The sequence below is a fragment of the Podarcis bocagei genome (assembly GCF_964188305.1).
Source record: "Podarcis bocagei genome assembly, chromosome: 13".
Taxonomy (NCBI): Eukaryota; Metazoa; Chordata; class Lepidosauria; order Squamata; family Lacertidae; genus Podarcis; species Podarcis bocagei.
The window spans coordinates 41,729,244-41,753,481 of NC_138138.1; the positions used below are offsets into that span (position 1 = coordinate 41,729,244).

The window sequence follows — 24,238 nt, forward strand, 5'->3', positions numbered from 1 at the left end:
AGGTAGGTAGAAGCTGTCTCTCTCTACATATGCTGAAGCGTTTATGCAGCTACAGACTGCAAGACTGTTCAGCTCAACCACTTATGCCACACAGATCACACTCTCCTTTAATATAACTGGTAAGCTCTCCTAATTTCTCTCTGCATGGCTAGCACATCACACCAGGGGTTGTGGAAGCTTTATTAAATTTGTAGCCCAACCTGGGAAGGTAGCTAGGAGAAGGAAGACACTAGGCCTAAACCTCCGCTGCCTTGAGGCTATACTCATTTCTGAGAAAGGCTTCAGGAGTAAACCCCAAGGAAAAATCCATATCCCCTGCCTTGCAGGACATCTTCAGGAGAAGAAAAGGCTAAGAAGTAAATCCTACACAATTCCGGAGTGGAGTCCCTAGGACAATTGGTGAGACAAAAGTCTTCAGAAATTTATGGCTTTTTTTCTCTCTCTTTTTTGAGCTGCTACTGCAAACGTCGCCCACCTTCTTTTTAACTTATTGTGGTCTGCCAACAGATTCCAAATACTATTGGTCAGGGTCCAGGAAAACTAAAATAGTAGCATAGCATAAACCCTGTTACTGAACAGGAGTAAAAGATGTAAGATTAAGACATCATCATCATCATCATCATCATCATCATCATCATCATCATCATTATTGTGTTTATGCCACCCATCTGACTGGGATTACCCTGGGCAGCTTCTAACAAATTAAAACACAGTAAGAGATCAAACATTTAAAACTTCCCTATACAGAATTTAGGGACATTTGGGGGAAAATACAACACTCCCCACTCCCAAATAACAAACTTAACTTAGCCCAAGCTAAAATACTTTACCAACGCTCTTTGTTCCCCCAGAAGAGATGTTGCTCAAGGCACCTGTCAGGAAAGTGCAAACTTTTCTTTAATTTTTTTTAATTAAATATATTTTAGTTTACACAAGTATGTGCATTGTCTCTTTTTTCAGGTCGTCAAGACTTTTCTGTAGATCAGTAACATTCCATGTGCGATATTAGTGCTGTATATAGCATAACATTATGGGAGAGAGGGTGTGTGTGGTAAAACTACGAAAGCGCAAACTGAAAAGGTGAATGAAAAGGGGCAGAGAAACAAATATAAAATAAGTCTCCTGAGAAAGGTTCATTCCAACCTTGATTTTATATTTGACTGGCATTTTATCCAACCTAATTGCTCAGTTTTGTTGGCACTGTATCCATTTCTTATGCATCCATTACTTTAGAAGTAATCTTTTCTTTAAAAAATGGAAAGCTTTCCACATAGGGAGTAAAAAAGATAGCAGCAGAAAATTGTGTGCTTTGGATTCTTTCTCCCTGACTTCGATGGGCTCTTTAAAAAAGAGCAATCAGTGAATAAGCCCCCGTTTTCTAAATATTCAGAAATAGGTAGATCTTTCCAAGCTCATAGCCTTAGCTCTTCCAGACAGTAGAGGAATAACTTATGCATTATTTCTTTTTTTTCCAGCACCGTGTTGACCAGGCTCTCCACAAACTCCTGTGCATCATTCATCTGACTCAGGCATAAACACTCGCCCTTCGTGAGAAGACGGTTCTCTTCTGCTATATTCAGGAATGCCTCTCGGTTTCTTTGAAGAGCAAAATCTTCCGTTAACTTCCCTTTAGACTTCTTTATACGATCAGCAGGCTTTTCAGCAGAAGGCAGAGATTCCAAACAAATGGAGCTGAGAATCAAGGGGAAGCAACATTACAACACACACACAATATATCTGTTTTCCAGGGCCTCCCACCTGAAATCACAGTAAGATTATCTTACTGCCCTTTCAGCAGCCTGTATCATCCAAACCACACAGGCAAAGACACAGAGGTGTTGCTTTCGGCAGGTGGCTGCATCTTGGCCTTCCCCACACCTGATGTCAAGCACAAGGTTACGGGGGAGGGGGGAGAAATATGAGGGCTCCCTTGGACAAAAAAAGGGACACCAGCCAGGAATACCAGAGCAAAACAGCAGCCAGTAGGCTTGGTCTTTATTGAAGACTGTCGCGACAGGACTCCCACCTGCCACAAGGTGGAACAAGATGGAAGCCCCGAACAAAAGAGCCCCCAAACTTTTATTAGCTGCTAATCCCCCATGTTACACCCCCCAAAACTACACCACTCATACATCACAGTTACATCATGCAAGGGGAGGTCTGGTGGCAGTAATCTGAGCATCCTGGACCCTGCCCCATGGTTCTCCTTGCCCTCCACCAAACACACATCAAGTGTAACAAAAAGATATTTACATTTCCCTGTTTCCCAGCCAAGTTAATCACACCCTTTTGTCTTCATCTGGGTTTGTTATTTCTGGAATGGCTACCTGTCTGGCACTCAGGTATCGGGATGCCAGGGATTATCACTCAGGCAGAGGGGCTGCTGAGTAGCTGAGCTCACATATCTATATGCATTTCTGAAGTTTTCCCAGTGAGCCAGTACATAGATACATTTATCAGTGAATTGTTACATTTGGTACTGAGAGAGAACAGAAGAAGAAGGTGGACATCCAGTCCTGGTGTAAACATGGCCCCTAGCGTGGTCCTCCAGCAAAACCTGGGCAATACTGGGCAATGCCTCAGCTCATCACTTGAGCACAGAAATTACCCTTTGGTAGCTGTTCTTGAAGAAGCGCCTCTCTCCGAATCCTCTTTTGTCTCCATGGTACAGGGCATGGCACAGTCCACTTCCGACCAAGGGCGCTTTATTCCACTCTGATGTCCGGCCTGGTCCTGAGCGACCCTTAAAGGGAGGACTTTTGCTAGAAATCAAACGCAGAGAAAGAGCTTTATTTAATCAACCCAATGGCATATCTGCCCTGGGGAAACAGACCAATTACGTGCTCACCAGCAACAGCCGGTGGGGACTCTGTTTATGAGGAGAGTGGCTTCCCTGCCCTCTGAACCAACAGCAAAAGCCATGCTGGTTGTTAAGAGATTGATTCAAAATGTTGGTTATTAGTTGGGACCTAATAGCGAGGTCCCAACTAAAGAAGATTAGCAACTTAAACTGATGGAATATGTGCATCTTGCGGACCTAACATACAGAATAAGAGAACAAGAAGAACATACGTTTAAAGAAGATTGGAAAATGTTTATTGAATATATGGGGGTGCACTTGAAAACGTTGGCAGCATTAAGATAAATTCAACAGTGTAAATAAGTTTTGATGGATGGAATAATGGAATACGGAATGGTCTGGTTTATATAAAATATGCAGGGATTTATGTTATGCAAAATGAACCATGGAAAGAGAAGAAGGGAAGTTTTGGATATTTTAAAGTTGTTTAAATGACTATTCTACATTGTAAAACGGAGAAATATATATACATACATTATATATATAGTTATTATTATATTATTATATTATATTATTACACATACACAATGTTGGTTATTACTCCCTAGCTCAACTCATTTGGCTCCTTCACTGTTGATATCTAGTTAACATTGTCCTGCTCAAATGTGCTTTTGGTACACAGAACTGAGATTGGTATTATTATTATATTATTATTATTATTACTGTATTTATATCCCACCAAGGAGCTCAAGGTGTGGTTCTCCTCCTCCCCATTTTATCCTCAAAACAACCCTATGAAGTAGGTTAGGCTGACAGTCTGTGACTGGCCCAAGCTCACCCTGTGAGCTTCATGGCTGAGTAGGGATTTGAACCCAGGTTTCCTAGGTCCTCGTCTGACACTCTAACCATTATACAACAACCATCTGTTGGCCTCATTTATCCTGAGCTTCTTTTGTTTCCTTATTTTCTGCTGCAGTAATCTTTTTTAAAAAATTGTTCCATTAAAAAAAAAAAATTCTTGCCAGGCACCTTGGACCTACACTTTGAGGAACAGAAAGGCGTGATAAATTTCTTGGCACATTACTGCTACCTAGTGGATGGTTGAGAATACAAAACTGATACGTAACATGGTTTTACTACCTTTTGCCAAACTATCCTGAACTTCACGAACAGCAGTCTCAATGTGCGGCATGTAGCAGGCATAGATTTCCTCCATCTCCTGGCTGCAGACTGAGCAAAGTTGAAAAGTAAACAAAAGAACGACACACTTTTCCCGCACAGCTCTGACAGGGTTTTCTATGCATTCAAAATGGCACTAGAGTCAGTCCCACAGGCACACGGAAAGCCCCAAAGCACTTATAAATTCACTCACGGAGTTTGTGTGCTTTGACATTAAGTCAGGGTTACCAGGGCTCAGCCCCAAAATCTGTTTTCAGTGCCTGGGTTTATCTAATGAACAAGAGGACCTTTGAAAATGTGCCATCTGCCACAACACTTTCCCCTCCAGAAGTGCATTTCTTTTGTCTCACAAGTTCTGGGGTTAAAGAAGGGCTTCTGAATCAGAAGACTCAACTTTTGAAGAGACTTGAGGTCTAGCACCTTTAAAATAATAATAATAATAATAATAATAATAATAATAATAATAATAATAATAATAATAATAATAATGACTTATAGTTGGGGCAGAGGTGAGAAGAGGTCACGTTTACCCTGGAAGGATGGTCTTTGGGCCTTTTCTTTCTGCCAGCACCTTTTCATTAGGCTGATCAGATTTTCCAGTTTCTCCACCTCGTGTATCTTCCCCTCCAGCTCCCGGGTGTTTGGCCTTTGATTCTCTTGGATTTGCATTCTGAAGATGGAGTTGTCTCTCTGAGGGTTGGCTGAGCAGGGATGGAGATCGAGGCATTCAAGAGAACATTTCCAAGACATATCATGTGACACAGTCATAAGCAAGGGTGGGGAAACTTTGCCACACCAGGCCTCACTATTTGGCCCACTGCCAAATGCAGCAAAGGTGACGCTGGGGCAAAGGGGGATTGCAACCACCAACTGGCTAATTGCTGGAGCCTGCATGTTGCCATGCACAGTGCTTTGAACGCTCCAACCACCAGCTGATCACATGGGCAAAAATGGGCCACCTGAACACAGGTGATTGACAGGCTGGCAGCCCCACCCACTTGTTCCACTTGGGCCATGGGGGTGGGGATAAGAGATAAGAATCCGGCACACCAGCCAGATCCAGTTCCCCTGCCCTGGCCTCAAGGCAACTTTAATTGCACAAGCCTTCTTTTCCCAGTACAGTGGTACCTCGGGTTAAGAACCTAATTCGTTCCGGAGGGCCGTTCTTAACCTGAAACTGTTCTTAACCTGAAGCACCACTTTAGCTAATGGGGCCTCCTGCTGCCGCCGCGCTGCCGGAGCACGATTTCTGCTCTCATCCTGAAGCAAAGTTCTTAACCCGAGGTACTATTTCTGGGTTAGCAGAGTCTGTAACCTGAAACGTATGTAACCTGAAGCATATGTAACCCGAGGTACCACTGTATGTGCTTGACTCCCTGCCACAAGATGCTGTAGACGCCATTGGAAGAGTGCCCATTTTTCTCTCGTGTTGGCTTCCCAGGGCACAACTACATTGAATACATATTCTCTCTAATTCAGACAGGCAGAAATAAGCCGTAGGCAGACAGAGCACAACTCACATGGATACGGTTCCTTGCCGGTTAGCACTGAGAACATGAGGATCCCATAGCTGAAAAGAAAAAAGCAAGTTGATTAAAAGCCCCTCCCAACTTCAACTGAGATCTTCCCTCTTCCTGTGGGACAGCAATATCAGTGGTCCCATGCCATTTCCCATCTCCTGGGCTTCTACATTATCCTGTATTATAGGTTAGTCAGCAGAAGGAATGCCGCAAGAGGGAGGTTAACCAATGTCAGCCTCACTGCCTTCATTCATTCACACAAGAAGCAGCCTTAGCAATCTGGTGCCCTCCAGAGTACAAATGCTACAAGCTCCAGGCTGGGGCTGATGGGAATTGTAGTCCCAACGGCATCAGGTTGTGCAAGAGTATCTGACCCACAATGTACTCCAAAGACAGGGGCGTAAGGAGAGCCTTTCTGGATCAAGCCAATGGCCCGTCTAGTTGAGCATCTGTCATGCTAACCTTTTCCCAATTCTATAGTGCTCATGCAATTGTGCCAACCCCTTTGTGCCCCACAGCAGACGCTTCTGTCCACCTGTAGACATCTGTGGCTGGGTCTGGCTTGTAGGACTCGGCAAAGGCTTCGGGGGGCATGTATTCGAGGGTCCCGCCAGATACTTCTGCACTTTCAGAGGGGAGAGGGGAGCGCTGAGTTGTCCCAAACTTGGACAAGCCAAAATCTGCCACCTGAATGGGGGAGACAAGGCAAAACAATGAAGAGAACTCCCAACTGGGACAGCATAGGAAGCTGCCTCCTCCCAGGTCAGATTATTGGTCCATCTGGCCCAGTCATGTTCACACTGACCGACAGCAGCTGTCCAGAGCTTCAGAAAGGGGATATTCCCAATCCTACCTGGAGAGGCTGGCGACTGAACTGCAGGTGCTCTGCCTCTGAGCGACAGCTCCTTCCCAAGGTATTGACTTACCTGCACTTTGTCCTCTTTAGGATTACTAACCACGGTGCCGCTCCATAAGCAACTGGGTTTTGCACCACAGCTCTGCACAGCAGGCAGACTCTCATCACTGGGGGAGAAGGGTGCAGGATCCCCTATTCTGGTCTCCAAGCAGAAGACGCTCATAAAGAAACTTTATATTACATAATTGAAAAGTATCAGAAGACTAATAGTTGGGTGGGAGAGCTGGAAATTTTTTTACATCTGGCAGCCAATGTGCCACTCTGGTTTCAGATAGTACATGGGTAGATGAGTCCTAAAAGCCCAGGACACAAATTTTCACAGCCCTCTAGCAGTTGTGGTGGCTCATTTACCAGAACTAATGTACAGTGGTACCTCGGGTTACAGACGCTTCAGGTTACATACGCGTCAGGTTACAGACTCTGCTAACCCAGAAATAGTACCTCAGGTTAAGAACTTTGCTTCAGGATGAGGACAGAAATCGTGCTCTGGCAGCACGGTGGCAGCAGGAGGCCCCATTAGCTAAAGTGGTGCTTCAGGTTAAGAACGGACCTCCAGAACGAATTAAGTTCTTAAGCCGAGGTACCACTGTAGTGTTCACTCTGGAGGTGTATACTTGATTCTGAGCAAACAAAACCTCCTAGAGCAAAATATATACATCAGTATGACACCCCCGCAAATATCATAGAATTGTAGAGTTGGAAGGGACCCCAAGAGTCATCTAGTCCACCACCTGCAATTATGACCATAAACCCTTCATTTAATGATATGAGACTCTGCTAGGCCACAGCCTCATTTTTTTTTACTTATAATATGCAATATTTCTAATACTTCTAATACTAATATTTCTCTTTGTTTTAAGGCAAGTGGCGTAAGGAACAAAAGCTGAGCGTATCATGAGGCTGAAACATCATCACTGTGGAAAGTAGAGATTGCTGGTGTTTGCTTCAGAGAAATCACAAATAATGTCCATGAAGAGGGAACACGAATTGGCTGATGCTATGACTGACCCTGCAGTGGCACAGTTTTTAATGGGACTTGTGTTTGTTATGCCAGAAACATTCAAATGAGTGTTTAATTATTCCAAAGTATGAAAGCTACATTTCAATGGCAAAGAATCTTGCCTTTTTTTTTTTTTTTGCTGAATATTGCAAGCTTCCAACAACTGTAAGGAATTTGGATCCATTGTACGATGGATGCGGTCATTTGCAATGGCACCGTGAACATGCAAGCTGCAAGAGCACATGGTCTGGTGCGGACTTGCTTCAGGAGGAGTTAGCAGGAAGCTTGAGAGGCCTGCTTACACCCAAGAACCCATTTCATAATCTCAGCAACTTACAAGCGCTCCATGACACGGTTGCCTGGAGTCACTCAGCTGATGGAGAAAAACTTTCCTGGAAGCAGAAAGGGAGCACTGACCTGGACCGGTCCCAATTAAAAAGAGAGAGAGTATGGCTCACCTTCACATTCAGAGCTTCATCCAGCAGGATGTTGCTGGGCTTGAGATCCAGGTGGAACTGCGGAGGATGGAGGCAGTGCAGGAAGTCTATCCCCAGGGCTACCTGGTAGAGGATGCGGATTCGCAGGGGCCAGGGCAAGGCACTGGACAGCAAGCCAGACAAGTTGCCGTTCTCCACATACTCCATCACTAGGCCCACTTCATTTCCCTTCTCATAGAGACCATAAAGACGAGGGATGGGGGCAAAAGATGCCTCATCCATGAAGCGGGCTTCAGTAAGGGCTTGCTGTCGGATGCAGGACACATTTGCGCTGGGTGCATTGGTGCTGGAGGGTGAAAGAGAGTCCATGGTGAGAGTCGAAGGAAAAGTTACAAAATACTGTTGAGACATGGACTCATTGAATGATGAACCCAAGATGGGATTGCCTAATCAGAAGGTCTCAAGAGCTCCTGAGTCTGTCAAGAGCTGGTCTGAGTAGGTTGGGAGGAGATATGGAAAGCTGTCTCACATCAAGTCAGATCAATGGTCCACTTAACTCAGTACAGCTGAAATCAGCCTTCACCAACCCATTTCCCACCAGATTTTTTGGACTATAATTCTTATCAGCTGCAGCCAACATCTGGAGGGAACCAGGGTTCGTGAAGGCCAGTCTACACTGACTAGCAGTGGCTCTTCCAAGGTCTCAGGTAGGGCTCTCTCCCGGCCTGACCTAGACAGACAGCTCTTCTCCCAGGAACTCCATGAATAAGGAGCATTAGCTACAAAATTCTGAACATGGAACCAAGATGTCAGCAGTCTAAATTGGCCTGCCCTTGGAGTTTTCTTTGAAGGATCCAGGAAACAACCTGGCACCTAGATTTTCCAATGGACAGATATCGCTCTTATGTGATTGTAATTGTGGGGCACTGGAATTGTTGCATCACATAATCTTTGATTGTGCTTTTCACTCATCGGCCAGGAGCAAGTTTCTTGATCCATATCTAAAGGGAATCGCCAATGATTCGAATGAAGCCAAACTGAGACATCTACTAAATGATGAAGACCCCCTAAGATCACTCACGGTTGCCAGATTTTTGATCAGCGTCCTATCCCTAAAGAAGAAAAACGGACTCCTGTGCGGCTCGGATAACCCTTTTAAACCATGATCTATGTTTTAGAATGTAACTAGGTTATCACCACTGATGTCTTTTATTAATTTATGAGCAGAGGGCGATGTTTATGTTGCAAATTTATTGTAATGTATGTTGTTGGTCTTTTGCTTATTTTGCTTTGGTTCTTGTCTGTTTTTTGTAAGTTTTTGGCTGTTTTAAATTTGGAGGTTTAAGTATATATATGTTGGTGGGAAACTGTCATGTGACGGGCCAATGGCCGTAATAAATATCAATCAATCAACCTGGCACCGTCCAAACACATACATTCCCAAGCCCTTAAAATTCTTTGCCGCACATTGCTGTAGGCAGAGAATCTGGGATTTGGGACCTTGTGGGTGCAAGATAGAGGCTCTACCTCATCTGTATAACCAATTCAAGGTTAGACTACTGCAATGTGCTATATGTAGGGCTGCCTCTGAAGACGGTTCAGATACTTCAGCAAGTGCAGAATTCAGAGGCCAGGTTGCTCACCGGAGCAAAACGGTTTGAGCTTATTAAACCAATCCTGGTCCGACTGCACTTGGCTACCTATTCGTTTCTGGGCCCAATTCAAAGTGCTGGTTTTGACCTATAAAACCTTTAACAGCTCAGAACCACAATACCTCAAGGCCCGCCTCTTTCCATATGAACCTACCCGGACCCTGAGATCATCTTCTGAGGCCCTTCTTCATGTGCCTCCTCCTCGAGAGATCCGGAGGGTGGCAACAATCCGTCTGTGGAATGCTCTCCCCAGGGAAGTTCACCTGGTGCCTTCATTATATACCTTTAGGCACCAGGTAAAAACATTCCTTTTTAACCAGCCCTTTGGTTGACCTGATCGACATCCTGTACCCTTTTAAAATGCAGCTCTTTTGGGGGGTATTACTGGGTTATTGTTTTTACTTTGACTTTATATATTGTGATCTTTTATGTGAACCACCCTGAGACCTCTAGGTATAGGGCAGTATATAAATTCTAATTCTAATAATAATTCCACCCTCAACCACACACCCAACCACCAACTTTACCGGTGGAAAATCTTCACCGCCACAATCCCCTTTTCTTTGTGCTGAGCTCGGAAGACGGTTCCAAAGCCCCCTCTGCCGATGTGTTGCAAGTTCTCCAAGCAGTTCTGAGGGATCCACTCATGGAACATCTCCAGACCAGGCCTTTTGGAAGGAGCATGTGCCCCAAGCAAGGTCACTCCATTCTGACTTGTGCACAAAGCAGATCTTAAGGAGGGTGAAGGAGAGGAGAGAAGACCATTTACATATGTTAAGATATAGTATGAAAACAAGTGTGTGATGTGCCAGGTAGACTAGTGAGTTGGAGCAGGGGAAACCTGAGTTCAAATCCCTCCTCAATTTGGCAACTCAACTCAAGCCAAAGAAATCTACCATCTTGCTGCCCCCAGTAGCCACCTAAATGCCAGCAGGAAGCTCTAGCAGATGATGCACTTTCACAGCATTCTTCCCTGGTATATGGCGATATGCTGTCACCGCACAGCTAACCCATCATGGCTAGCAACTTGTTGCAAATGAATGAGCCTGATCCCATTGGATGGCCATCATCTTAATGTTAAGATAAGCTAACGGCCTTTGCCACATTCTGTGACAGTGAGCTCCACAAAATCGGTTGTCTGAAGATGCCCTTTTATCTCTCCTGACATCTCTACCAACACTCAAATTTCCCTGGGTTGCCCCTTCAAATCCCACCTGAAAAATCCATCTTTCCCACAAAGATTATGGCAGTCGGCATGCCCTGCTGTAAATAACCCTAAGAATGTTTAAATGAAATGGATGTGCATTCTTATTCTGTACTCTCCCATCCCAGCTATGCCACATGTATTAAATTATAGATTGTAAGTCCCTCTTGGCCTCCGTAAATTATCATGCGTACTAAGGGTGCTATACAAGCCCAAATTAAGAACTGCATTTTGTCTATCCACTTTCTCCACAGTGCAAAAGCACCAGGAGAGAGAACGGCAGACGTCTGAGCTATAGCTCTGTTGTAGGCATAGTCTTCAACAAGGTGCGATGATTGACAACTCTTTAACTCATTGCTTAAGCACAGAGATCACCTTTTGGCGGCTCCTCCTGATGAATCTTCTCTCCCCAGATCTTCCTCTTCAATTACAGGTACATCTCCTGCTAGCACATGGGAGAACTCATTTCTTAAATTCTGGAAATTTGCAGCTGCCTCTGGAAATCTCATGATTGCAGGTGACCCTCCTGAGAGAAATTGAGAGAGTGCAGAGATAAACCAGACTTACAGTGCTATCCTAACCGGTCTGCTCAGAAGTAGATCCTACTGAATTCAGTGGGCCTCCCTCTAAAGTTAGAGGGGTTAGGATTGCAGTCTTACTTGAACGATGGCCTATCTCTCCATACTTCATGTGTGTGCTAGAGTAAGCTGGTTAATATGTTTCGGATATACGCTTAGTACACTCAAGTCTCCCTATGAGGCTGATCACTCTGCTTTTGACTAAACACATGTTGTAAACTTTTATGCTGTAGTGTAGACTTATATGGACTTGAGTCTGTAGGGCTGTAAAGTTGATGAGGTTCCCCCTCTTCATTGCTTTATACAGCCCCCCAAATATGTACAACAAGGAGCACAACTGAACACTGCCCACTGTCTATCCCCAAAATACACTTCTTCTTTTTTAAGTTTTGCTTTTCATTTTCATACATTAGGTCTGCAACTTATGCTCACTTTACTTATGTGATCTCAACCTTATGCAGGTGTGTGGGGGGATAAATAAATGGAAGGGGGGAAGCAGCCATTCACTGCTCTCAATTTATTTATTCTCCCCCCCACCTGCACACCCCCTGGGCTTTCCCGCTGTGGAGAGATTTTTTTTTAGTCTTCTGCCTTGCCTGCTAGCCTCTGGGAAGGAGGCAAAACCTTCTCAGAGCCCAGTAAGCAGCAAAAAGAAAGCAAGGATACAGGGAGAGCTAGGGGAGTGACAGTATTCCAGAAAGAGCATTGTAATTCAAGACTATTGCCCTTCCTAAGCACTTTATCGAATAATGTTTTTCCTCAGGAACACACTTGACCTTAAACATCTCTGTAAAAAAACCAGAAAACACTTTTGCAAGGCTTTCATCCTATCCAAAGTCATTTGAGAGAAGGCCCCATTAAACTGAGCAGATTTATCTCAAAGTAAGTGGGTGGCGCTGTGGGTTAAACCACAGAGCCTAGGGCCTGCCAATCAGAAGGTCGGCGGTTTGAATCCTCACGACAAGGTGAGCCCCCGTTGCTCGGTCCCAGCTCCTGCCAACCTAGCAGTTCAAAAGCACGTCAAAGTGTAAGTAGATAAATAGGTACCGCTCCAGCAGGAAGGTAAACGGTGTTTCTGTGTGCTGCTCTGGTTCGCCAGAAGCGGCTTAGTCATGCTGGCCACATGACCCGGAAGCTGTACGCCGGCTCCCTCGGCCAGTAAAGTGAGATGAGCGTCGCAACCCCAGAGTCAGTCACGACTGGACCTAATGGTCAGGGGTCCCTTTACCTTTTTAAGTATGCACAAATAGTGCTGCTAAGCTGTTCAAACCACAAATGCACCATGAGAAACATTAGAAGTGCAGCGGCCTAGCACAAAAATGTTTCACTTCTGTCCAATTGTTCCAAACAGCTGACGGAAGCCGTATATAATGAAAGTGTTTAATTTTTTCAAAAACGTCCCTACTAGACGCTCCAAATAGGACTCATTGTAAGTCTGAACACTTCTGACAAAGGCATGTGCTGAATAACTGGCTATTTAAAAGTAGAACTGTGTCTTACCAGTTATAGCCAAAGGGTTTAATTGGTCAATGTCTTCAACTTCTTCATTTTCTTGTCCGTTCTCAATCATTCTCTTTCTGATGCGTTTTCTGCCATCAACCATTTCGATTGAAGTGGATACACACTTGAAATCTCCTGCCCCAAGAGCATCAAATGATGCAGAGAGCGTGAGAGAGAATGAAATAAGACCCCCTTGTCTCAAATGGCGAAGCGAAGCAAAATCCCTCCCAAAGGAAGGAAATCTACAGGATCCACTTCCATCTCCGTTTCTGTTTCCACACTGCCATTGTCCATGACCACACCAGCCATCGAAGAGGCCTGGGGAACAACAAAAATCATAATGAAAACGCTCTCTATAGAGATCATTAAGGTGGGTCTAAAAAAATTAAATCCTTCCCTAAAATAGGATTTTTTCCCCTACACTGGCACTATGAAACAAAATCAAGGGGGAGGTGAGGGGAAAACAAATATGAAAAATACTGACTCAGAGGCTGTTGGTGTATTGTAATACAGAGTTCTGATGCACCTGGACCAGGTAAGAAACAAAAACTCCTCCTTTCTCCGAAACTCTGAAAGATCCTCTTTCAGATGAGATGCTCTGGACTACCAAGAATAGTTTTCCTTCACCTCTCAGACTTCCCACACCCAGCTCAGTGTGCACCCAGGACTCCACTCTCCTTACCATCATTCTCTGTGATAGCGAGAAGATTCCTCTCCAGATCTCTTTGGTTGATGGATTTCAGCACTGTGAGGACCACCTCCACAGCATAATGCTCGTTGTAGTAGCCAAGCAGCAACTGGGTCAGGTCCATGGGATCTGCCTTCTCCAATCGCCCTCTGGGGATGTTGCTGTAGCCCTCCTTGATTGGGAGTGAGTTGAGATAGTACTTGAATTTCCTCAAATTGTAATTTGCCAAGTTCTCCAGGGTGCCCAAAAGACGGCTGTGGGTGGTCTTCGCCACTGTACTCCTTCTGCAACAAAATGGCAAAGCAGAAGAAATGTCAAAGTTAGGCAGAAAGGGGAACAGTCTCAGTCTACTGCAAAACCAACTACTCTGTGTGATGCTGGCTGGAGGTAAAGGGCATGATGTCAGCATGAAACCTACACTTTCTCAAGCTTTCTATCCCCAGGGATATGCCAACAACTAAATAGTGGCAGATTGAGGCACAATTCACTGTAATTAGCATGCTATTATATCTATTCCAGCTTCAAAAATGACTAAATTATTTGCTGCTGCATTCTCCTTGCAGCTCAGTTTCCATCAGACAGGTATCTGCTCTGTATTGTGACAGCGTCCCCGTTTTAGGCAGAATTTGTGGATCCAGAGGGTTATTATAGCCAACGCTAGTCTCAATGGGTCAAAACAGGCCCATAGAAACTAATGGATATAATTAATTTAGGTTTGGAAATTACAATAGGTTTACTCTGAGTAGAACTTAGTTGAATATAGCCCAGTGATTCTAAGTGAAGAAAGTTCTTCTTTTCTATTTTCTTTTCTGTCTCACCTCCACGTGCCTCTCAAAGTATTTTTACCCATCTCCTATAATTTCTTCTCCAATTCTCATTTCACACGCAGCTTGCGCCTTATTCTCCTTAATACAAAACACCAACAGAGAGGGACAGTGTTGCAGCGGTAGCTGAGGTGTAAGTGTGGCATGGAGCAAGGAGCGCAATAAAGTTGTGTGGTTCTTGGCAACAAGAACCGTCCATTGCTTAAGCACTGAGATTACCTCCTGGTGTTTTTTCCTGACGAAACCTTTCCTGCCATATCATCTTTCGCCTCTACCAAATGAGATAACTCTCCATCCAGCACTTCAGTAACCTTGATTTTTAAGTTCTTGCAACTGGCAACGGCCTCTGTCTCTCCGATGGTTGCAAATGATCCTGTTGATAGAAAAAAAATACCGTATTTTTTGCACCATAACACTCACTTTTTTCCTCCTAGAAAGTAAGGGGAAATGTCTGTGCGTGTTATGGAGCGAATGCCTGCGGGGGGGGGGGAGATCTGCTGCAGTCGTGAGCAGAGGATCCATGGTTCCCCTTCCCTCCTCCGTGGTTACAAAGCATGGATCCACATGGATCCTCAGGATTTTTGCATTGGGCTACTCCAAACTCACTGTCAGATCACATGTCTGTGGCCACAGCACGAACCACAAAAATCATATATCCACTATTTCGTTTAGAATATTTTTTTTCTTGTTTTCCTCCTCTAAAAACTATGTGCGTGTTATGGTCTGGTGCGTGTTATAGAGCGAAAAATACGGTAAATAAAAAATGAGAGAGGACAGATAAGATCAGCCTTACTCAAGAATCTTTCCTGTGCAGGTAGATCCTCACAGAAAACAAATTCAGTGCCCAATGCCCATGCAAGATTCACTTGCAATCATGTAATCAAAGGAAGTGTAAAAAAAAAGATACGGATAATCTCAGCAGGTGGAAAACTGAATCCCCCGGCAATTAAGGTGAAAACTGGTATCATTAGTGCAAATGAGCTGTTTATAAGTACTTTACCTCAGCTGCCATTTGAAGTCTTTCCAAAATGTTCCAATGAAATGCTCCAATCGGTGTTCATTCAACATTTATGTTAAACATCTGCATTTAATAACAAGTTATTTAAAAGGAGAAACCACTTCTTACCATTTATAGCTAAAGTATTTGACTGGTCAACTTCAACTTCTACTCTTTCTTGTCCATTTTCAACCATCCTCCTTCTAGTAATGCTTTTGCCACCGACTGTTTTGGTTCTGGTCGATGCAAACCTGAAGTCTCCCATCCCACAGCTGTCAAATGAAGTGAAGAGCCGGAGAGAGAAGGAAGGATCTCTCAAAGAACGAAGTGAAGCAACATCTCTCTCAAAGGGAGGATGCGCTCTTCCACCAATGTTTCTGATTTCTCGCTGCCCTTGCCTCAGACCAAAGCAGCCATTGAGGAGCGCTGGGAACATTAGAAGAAAAGTTCACATCGAAAAGGGTCTCCGATTAAAAAAACCAAACAGCAGCACAGAATTTCCCCTGTAGGAACTGCTGGATTATAATCCATAAGAAAAAACTTATAAATAAAATTATTAATAAAAGTATTATTAAAAGTATTTAATAAAATTGTTAATAAAATTATTTTTTAAAGTATTTAATAAAACTGTTAATAAAATTATTAATAAAAATAAAAATGTGGAGATTATAGAACAAAATTAATCTGGTAGGTGAAGTGAAAGAAAGGTTAAGTCCTATGCCAGCCTGTTGACTTAGGAGTTTTTATTCACCTTCACTTGCAGCAAGGAAGAGGGATACACCTGGGCCAGGTAAAATCCCCAAACTCTCCTGCTTTTAGCCTGTCCCACTTTCAGACGAGATGATCTGTACTCACCAGAGCAGATTTCCCCCACCACTAAGACCCCCCCCCCACGACCCCCACCCGGCCCACTGTGCTTCTGCGAGCCCCCGCCCCTCTCCTTACCACCACCGCCTTTGACTCGCAGGAGCTTCTCCCGCAAGTCTCTTCGGTTGATGCATCCCAGCACCTTGAGCGTCACCTCCACAGCGCCATCCTCGGCGTAGTAGCCGAGAAGCAGGCGGCACAGGTCCAAGCGATCCGCCTTCTGCAGCCGCCCCTTGGGGATGCTACTATAGCCCTCCTCGGCCGGGAGCGCGTTCAGATGGAACTTGAATTGCTTCAGATCGTACTCCTTCAAGTCCTCTAGGGCGTCCGTCAGGCGGTCGCGGACGGTCCTCTTCCTCTCCTCCGCCATCGCGTTCTCTCCTTCCCCGAGGAGAAAGGGAGCAAAGAGAAGTCCGACTCCGCTGCTAAACGTGCCCCCGACGGCTGCGGGGGGCGGGGGGGGGGGCGAAGGCAGCAGCTTGAAACCCCGTCGTGGGCCAACGGCGGCGGGTGGGGCGCCGTCTGTTAAAGGCAAGGATCCGCTTTCGCTTTCAGTTCCCTCCTCCCCCCTCCCTCTGTCCCGGAAGGGTAAAAGTGAAGCGGGCTGGCAGTGGTGTAAACCGAGGAAGAAATCGCGCCCCAGGCAAGCCGGTGCAGCAGGAAGCGGAACGGCGGATTTGGGCAGCGAGGCGTCGAGTTGAAGGAGACGGGGTTTCTTTTTGTTGCAGCCTGGAAATCCAAAGCAGGCTTAGCCTCCAGCGCCTAACCCCGTCGTATAAACCACGGACTACATCGCAGGGTTGTCGTACTTTCCCATGCCCTCCGACATTTCTCCAATAGAAATAGAGACATCCTAAGGACGCGGGTGGCGCTGTGGGTTAAACCACAGAGCCTAGGACTTGCCGATCAGGTCGGCGGTTCAAATCCCCTCGACGGGTTGAGCTCATGTTGCTCGGTCCCTGCTCCTGCCAACCTAGCAGTTTGAAAGCACGTCAAAGTGCAAGTAGATAAATAGGTACCGCTCCGGCGGGAAGGTAAACGGCGTTTCCAAGCGCTGCTCTGGTTCGCCAGAAGTTGCTTGCCACATGACTTGGAAGCTGTACGCCGGCTCCCTCGGCCAGTAAAGAGAGATGAGCGCCGCAACTCCAGAGTCGGCCACAACTGGACCTAATGGCATAGGCGCCGACTCCATGGGGCTTGAGGGGGCCCGAGCCCCCTCAAAAATTCGTTTGGGGGGGCTCAGCCCCCCCAATAATCTCGGGCGGCGGTGGGCGCCTCCGCGGCTTTTATAGGGCGCCCGGCGCGCACCAGCTCGATAACGGGCACCGGCGCGGCGGGGGGCGCCGGGCCGGGGGAGGGGGCGGCCGGCCTGTCTCCTTGGCAACCCCATTGAGCAGCGCCGGCTCCCCCGGGAGGGCCATCCCCCCGCGCCGCCGATCGCCAACACCGCCGACGCTGTGGCTGCCCGAGCCCGAGCCTGAGCCCGAGCCCGAGCCTGAGCCCGACCCGGAGCCCGAGCCTGAGCCCGACCCGGAGCCTGAGCCCGAGCCCAAGCCCGTCAGTCAGTCAGTCAGGAAGGAAGGAGAAATGGGGAGGGAGACGAGGGAGGAAAATTGCGCGCAGGGTGAAGAAAGGAGAAGGGCGAACGAGACGAGCTTCCAACCCAAAAAAGGGCTGGAAGACTGGGAGGATGAAGGATCGGGAAAGAAAGCGACGCCTTCCCCGCCCGCGACGTCGCCCGCTTGTCATTGGCAGCGCAGCGGGCGCCCAGAGGGGCTGGGCACCGGCGCAGGGCCGCTCCGCAGCCGTGGAGGACAGCTGCGCGGCTAGCAAGGTGTGCCGCGTAGAGCGCGGCCCTTGTGTGGCCCGGTGGCCAGGCAAGCTTGGGCGGGGACCCCCATGCAAATCTAAGACGGGAGAAGAGGGCAGAGCAAAGGGGGTCCCTTCCCCAACCTCCGGCTCTGAGACTTCCCTGAGCCCCAGAAAAGCGAAAGGATTTTCTCTTCTTCTTTTTTTATAAATATTTTATTAAGGTTTCAAATACAAAGTTAGAAACATACACTGAAGAAAAAAGTAAAAGAACAAGAAAAAGAAAAAAAGAAAAAGAAGAAAAGAAAACCAACCATTCAACACATTTTTTATATAACTAACTGGACTTCCTCGCATCTCCCTTACCCTGCATTCTTTATAATAAAGATATCAGCAAATTATTACCTTGTTTCGTACCTTATTTTGTACTTTTCAAATACTATACCTCTAAATTTAACATACTTTTCATCAGTTACTTATATCTTAAATTAAACATAGTATTACCTTAGATTTTGACCTTTTCTTACTTAAAATATAATTTCCTGTTTCCCAAATCTAATTGCTGAAGCTATAGTTTCCGAATCGTGTAAATTTTTAACATTCATACAACTTATATTGTTTTTGTAAATAGTCCTTAAATTTTTTCCAGTCCTCTTCCGTTGTTTCTTCTCCCAAATCTCGGATTCTGCCAGTCATTTCAGCCAGTTCCATGTAGTCCATCAATTGCGTCTGCCACTCTTCCAGTGTGGGCAAATCTTGTGTCTTCCAATATTTTGCGATAAGTATTCTTGCTGCTGTAGTTGCATACATAAAGAAAGTTCTATCCTTCTTTAACACTTTCTGGCCAACAATGCCCAAGAGGAAGGCCTCTGGTTTCTTGGGAAAGGTATACTTAAATACCTTTTTTAACTCATTATAGATCATTTCCCAGAAGGCCTTCACTTTTGGACAAGTCCACCAGAGGTGAAAGAATGTCCCTTCAGCCTCCTTACATTTCCAACATTTATTATCAGACAGGTGATATATTTTTGCAAGCTTGACTGGGGTCATGTACCACCTATAAATCATTTTCATAATATTTTCCTTCAAGGCATTACATGCCGTGAATTTCATTCCGGTGGTCCATAACCTTTCCCAGTCCTCAAACATGATGTTATACCCAATATCCTGAGCCCATTTTATCATGGCTGATTTGACTGTCTCATCCTGAGTGATTTTCTCTTCAACCTGCCCTCCATCCTCTTGCAGAAAACTCTTTGCCTGCCCTGCCCGTATCTCGTTTTTGCTTTTTAATTCCACACACGCACCCTTCGGACTTCGTGGCAATCGGGCGCGCGGGTGCGTTTCCTAAGAGAGTGAGGACCCCCGCCTCCTCCCCACCTGCTCCCTCGCCAGCCAGCCAGCCGCGCGCCCTAGCCGGAGAGCCCCGGCCGTCCCCGTCGCGCAATCGGCTGGATCTCCCTTCAGCAGGCCGTGCTCACAACTCGGCCCAGGGACCCCCCAGCAGCGGATCTCCGGCCCAGCTGAAGAATCCGGCAACAAGCCCCCTCCTCCCCAATCGCTCCGCCGAAATACGCTCCAAAACCCCCCAGATAGGCCGCCGGCCGCCAAGTCTAGTGGCGCCCTGAGCGAGGGTCTCTCCCCAACACCGCCACCTCGAACTGCGTTCTCCCGGCTACCCGAGCGAACCAGCGGCAGGACCCCGGTATGGGCCCCCCCAATATTTTTTATAAGTCGGCGCCCCTGCCTAATGGTCAAGGGTCCCTTTACCTTTAAGGAAAAGCGGGACATTCCCAGATCAAATCAGAAACGGGGACAGAATTCTGAAAATTTAGGGCTGTCCCTGGAAAACGGACACTTGCAGGGTCTGCTTTCTTCTCACTTCCCACGCAGTTGCTGGACGCTGGCCTGAGCTGCAGGACTGTCATTGCCACTTTGTTTCTATGGCCACTGGCAGGGGAATTTTTTTAATGGTAAAACAGGAAACATTTCTTACATTGACACCCAACTTCCTCCGAAGAATCCTGAGGGCTTTACTTACTGAGTTTGATTTTGGTTGTGGCTAATGGGAGCTGTGGTCCAACATATCTGGAAGGCACCAAGTGGACAAAGGCTGGTCTGGAACCTACAGTATGTATTTGGGAGACTGTATCTCCCGGTGTTTGTGTCAGGGGTTAAGCAACAGCTCTTGCAATGTTACCTGAACCAGTGGAGGGCGATCAGTCAGAAAGGCAGCCTTGTACCATGCATGAGGGATGCCGATGCTGTGGCTACAACAAGCACAGATTTTATCGTTAAATCAGAGAACTAGATGGGTTAAGAGCTTGAGACAAACCGTTTGTGATCTTTTGCAAATTTATCAGTTCTCTGCAGATTGAGAAGCTTGCACGTTGTGCAAAATCATGCTCTCCAGCTGCTTTGAGGGTGTGGCAGTGCTCAGAATTGTGTGGGGAAATCACCTGTTCCTGAGAGCAGGTCGGAAGTTGTATGCTTTAAATCCCTGGTTCTCAAACTTTTCCCCCTCACAGACCATTTAAAAATTTCTGATATTCTTGGTGAATCACTTGATGCCTGTTGCAGCAGTTGTGATGTGCTAGATGCTGTAAACGGCGTTTCCATGCGCTCTGGCTTCTGTCACGGTGTCCCATTGCGCCAGAAGTGGTTTCGTCATGCTGGCCACATGACCTGGGAAGCTGTTTGCGGACAAACACCAGTTCCCTCGCCTGAAAGCGAGATGAGCACCACACCTCATGGTCGCCTTTGACTGGACTTAACCATCCAGGGGTCCTTTCCCTTTTCCCTAGATGCTGTATGTGCCGAGAACCATTGTGCTGTAAAGGTTAGAGCATTGGAATGGTGCTCACTGGGTGCCCCTGGGCCAGTCACTGTCCCTCCACCTAACCTACATCACAGGGTTGTTGTGAGGATAAAATGGGAAGGGGACACCCATGTATGTCACCTTGAACTTCACGGAGGAAACATCAGTATATAAATAGCTAATATTTTAGTTTTATCGCTTCTTTTATTATATTGTACTTCATTGTATTACCCATTTGAATTCCATAGAATTCAGATTGCAAGTGGTCTTCCAGGATGAAGCTCACCAACCACAGTTTGCAAACCCCAGGTCTAAACAAATGCTGCGCACCATTTCAGCAAAAAGGTTGCCCTAAAAGTTGCCCACAGATGTGTGTTACAATGTGCATGTCTGAACCCACATGTTTGTCCAGCATGGACCTAAAATAGGAATGTAACTTTTGGCACAGAGTTAGGGTGTGCACTCATTAAAATGCATTAATACCTTCAACCCTCATACCCAATAAAGAGTTTGTCACACCAGGAAAGAGTGAAAGATTGGTTTATTACACTTGGAAAAGAAAGACAAAGAATATATGTGCTGCTTTAGGCTGTGAATTACAAAATATGGGGGCAGCAAATAATCATGGATACAATCACATACCTGAATGCTATAGAGTAAAAAAAAGTCCCTCACTACCCAAAAGGTATATATCATATAATATAGACAACTAAGAATGCATATGGCTGCTGACTAGGACTACTTTAGCGCAAGGCGTTTACACTTTTACCATCATCTGAAAAATGAAAACACATCATTGTTTTGCTAATTTCAACATGCAACCTTGTCATATTATGCACACATTATGTTTGGCAGCTGTGCATAACGTCTGAGATTTTCATACAAAAATGGCATACATTTAATAAAATTGGATGCAATCTGTGAATGCAAAAACTTGTTTGAAATCACTTTTGTTTCCAGGTCTTTAAGGCAAGCATTCTGATGGCAGTGTTGGTTACAACTTGTATCTATCTTTTAAGGCCTGCAGTGCGTGTTCTTTGGTTATATTTCCCCAGTCCTCTGGCAGATCAGCTGGTTTAGCCTTGTACTTTCTGGCAAAGTAATCATTGAACATTTTGAAAATGTACTTCCAGTAATCAGAAGCTTTGATACTGGGATCAGGTTGGATACGCCAGTCTGGATAATACGTACGGTACTCTTTGTATGGATGCCATTCATAATTTGTGTCCTGATTTTGGAACACTTGATCGGTGGACACATCGGTGGAGCACAGAGAACATATCAGCTTTTCTGAATCTATATATCTGAATCTTCCAAATCCTTGAGGTCGAGGGATTGTTGCAAAATGCTCCCGATGAGCGCTCCCTCCAGCTTCACAGGGGGTGTAGCAGAAGGGACACTGCTTCCCACAGCCAAACATTTGCTTGAAGATTTCGTCTTGGGGCTTCACAGGCAGTTCGGAGAGTTTGGATTTGATATCCAAGTCTCTAAATCTGCTTAATATTTGTTCTTGCAAATTAGGAAGGAAGCTTTCAACAAAAGCAAAAAAGTGGCCAGGATCAAATGCCTGTTTCATGTGTGTCCCCACTAAACTATCCTTAGGAATGACCAACTCTTTCTGCATTTCCTGGGAAAAATCCTCCACAAATTCTGAGATTGTCTCAGCACCTTGATGCTTCAGCTTCTTCAATGTTTTTCTAATTTTGTCTAGTATTGCAGAGAAAATGTTTACCTCCAGATTCTTCAGATCCTCATTTTTTGTATAGTAATCCACCATTCTTTTCCATATCCAACTCTTGACAAACTTTTCATAGGTTTTTTTATATTATATTTTTATTAATTTTCCAACACATATCAAACACAATACAATACACAATACACCAACAAACAAACACATAAACACGTATAATTTCAAAACCTTCTTTTCATAAATCTTACTTCTCCGACTTCCCCATACCTCCCCTTTTTGCATCCCTATTTCAAAATTTCTTCAGCAAATCCTCACTTAATTTAATTAGTTACTCATTTTTTCCCTTCTCTCTTACCTAATCATTTACAGCTGTAATCTCTCTTTTTTTCCTACCCTTGGCGTTTTAGCACTCATTAATTTTATAACAGTTCTTAAGATAGACTTTAAATTTCTTCCAATCTTCCTCCACCGTCTCTTTTCCTTGGTCACGGATTCTGCCAGTCATCTCAGCCAGTCCCATGTAGTCAATCACCTTCGTCTGCCATTCTTCCAGCGTGGGTAGTTCTTGTGTCTTCCAATACTTTGCTATTAGAACCCTTGCCGCTGTAGTAGCATACATAAAGAACGTCCTGTCTCTCTTTGGCACCAATTGGCCGACCATGCCCAGGAGAAAAGCCTCTGGTTTCTTATGAAAAGTACATTTAAGTACCTTCTTTATTTCATTATAGATCATTTCCCAGAAGGCCTTAATCTCAGGCATGTCCACCAAAGGTGATAGAAAGTACCTTCAATTTCATTACATTTCCAACATTTATTATTGGGCAGATGATAAATTTTAGCAAGCTTGACTGGGGTCATGTACCACCTATAAATCATTTTCATAATATTCTCTCTTAAGGCATTACATGCCGTAAACTTTATACCGGTGGTCCATAACTGTTCCCAGTCAGCAAACATAATGTCATGACCAATGTCTTGTGCCCACTTAATCATAGCTGACTTAACCGTTTCATCTTGTGTATTCCATTCCAGCAACCAGTTATACATTCTTGACAAATTCTTAGTATTGGGTTCTAACAGTTCTGTTTCTAATTTTGATCTCTCTACCTGGAAGCCAATTTTCCTGTCTTGTTTATACACCTCCATTATTTGAAAATAATGGAGCCAATCTCGTACTTTCGATTTCAACTTTTCATAGGTTGTGATGTATTCAATATATTGGTCAAAATCCCATTCATTTAACAGATCCTTCAGGATAGTAAACTGGAAAAAAACTCCGAGAGCCAAAGTCAATAGACTGCTCACTATTGTGAAAGTGGTCCACTATTTCCACTCCAAGTCTATTGTTGACATAATTCACTATAGCAGGATGGAGACACGTTTCACAGAAATCTTTAGCTTGGATTTGATGGGCATCGTTTTCCTGATAAAGATCTCTGAAAATTGCAAAATAGTAGGGTTTCAGTTTTCCCAGGCGCATGTGAGGATCATTTTCCTTAACAAATTCTTCGTGTCTCCTTTGAAATGCATGAGCTGCTTCTCCCAAGATGTGGAGCTTAAGGTCCACTTCAAAGCCAGGGGTTGTATGAAGATTTTGAACATCAGGCTGTTGAAGCTTCTCATAGATCATACACAAAAGATCAATGCAGTAGGTTTCATCATAATCTCCTTTAGAATCGAGCTTTTCATCAATATATGAAGTGCATTTGGACAACAAGGAGTTAGCAAAATCTTTTATTATATGCATATACAGTGGTAC

At 45.1% G+C, this 24,238-nt stretch overlaps 2 protein-coding genes across 4 annotated transcripts; both read right to left on the reverse strand.

Moving 5' to 3' along the window:
* Positions 1-899: 899 nt before the first annotated feature.
* Positions 900-17,106, reverse strand: LOC308570841 (uncharacterized protein). 3 transcript variants are annotated; one of them, XM_081165840.1, is made up of 14 exons: positions 16,241-17,099; positions 15,425-15,721; positions 14,518-14,671; positions 13,469-13,758; positions 12,787-13,104; positions 11,084-11,231; positions 10,032-10,235; positions 7,874-8,198; positions 6,035-6,186; positions 5,500-5,549; positions 4,510-4,680; positions 3,941-4,030; positions 2,609-2,762; positions 900-1,692 (listed from the first exon to the last, which is right to left on the reverse strand). In XM_081165840.1, the coding sequence occupies exons 1-14, from the start codon at positions 16,530-16,532 to the stop codon at positions 1,413-1,415; spliced, it is 2,925 nt and encodes a 974-aa protein (XP_081021966.1). In that variant the 5' UTR covers positions 16,533-17,099; the 3' UTR covers positions 900-1,412. The 3 variants fall into 3 exon arrangements, with proteins under 3 accessions (XP_081021966.1, XP_081021965.1, XP_081021967.1); XM_081165839.1 differs by having other exon boundaries at positions 11,084-11,234; positions 16,241-17,094; XM_081165841.1 differs by lacking the exon at positions 3,941-4,030 and having other exon boundaries at positions 11,084-11,234; positions 16,241-17,106.
* Positions 17,107-21,313: 4,207 nt separating this feature from the next.
* LOC308570699 (interferon-induced very large GTPase 1-like) lies at positions 21,314-24,235 on the reverse strand. The gene is given in 3 exon segments (XM_081165611.1): positions 21,314-22,614; positions 23,656-23,751; positions 23,753-24,235. Coding segments are annotated over 3 exon segments (1,401 nt in total). The 5' UTR covers positions 24,227-24,235; the 3' UTR covers positions 21,314-21,783.
* Between the last annotated feature and the right edge of the window lie 3 nt (positions 24,236-24,238).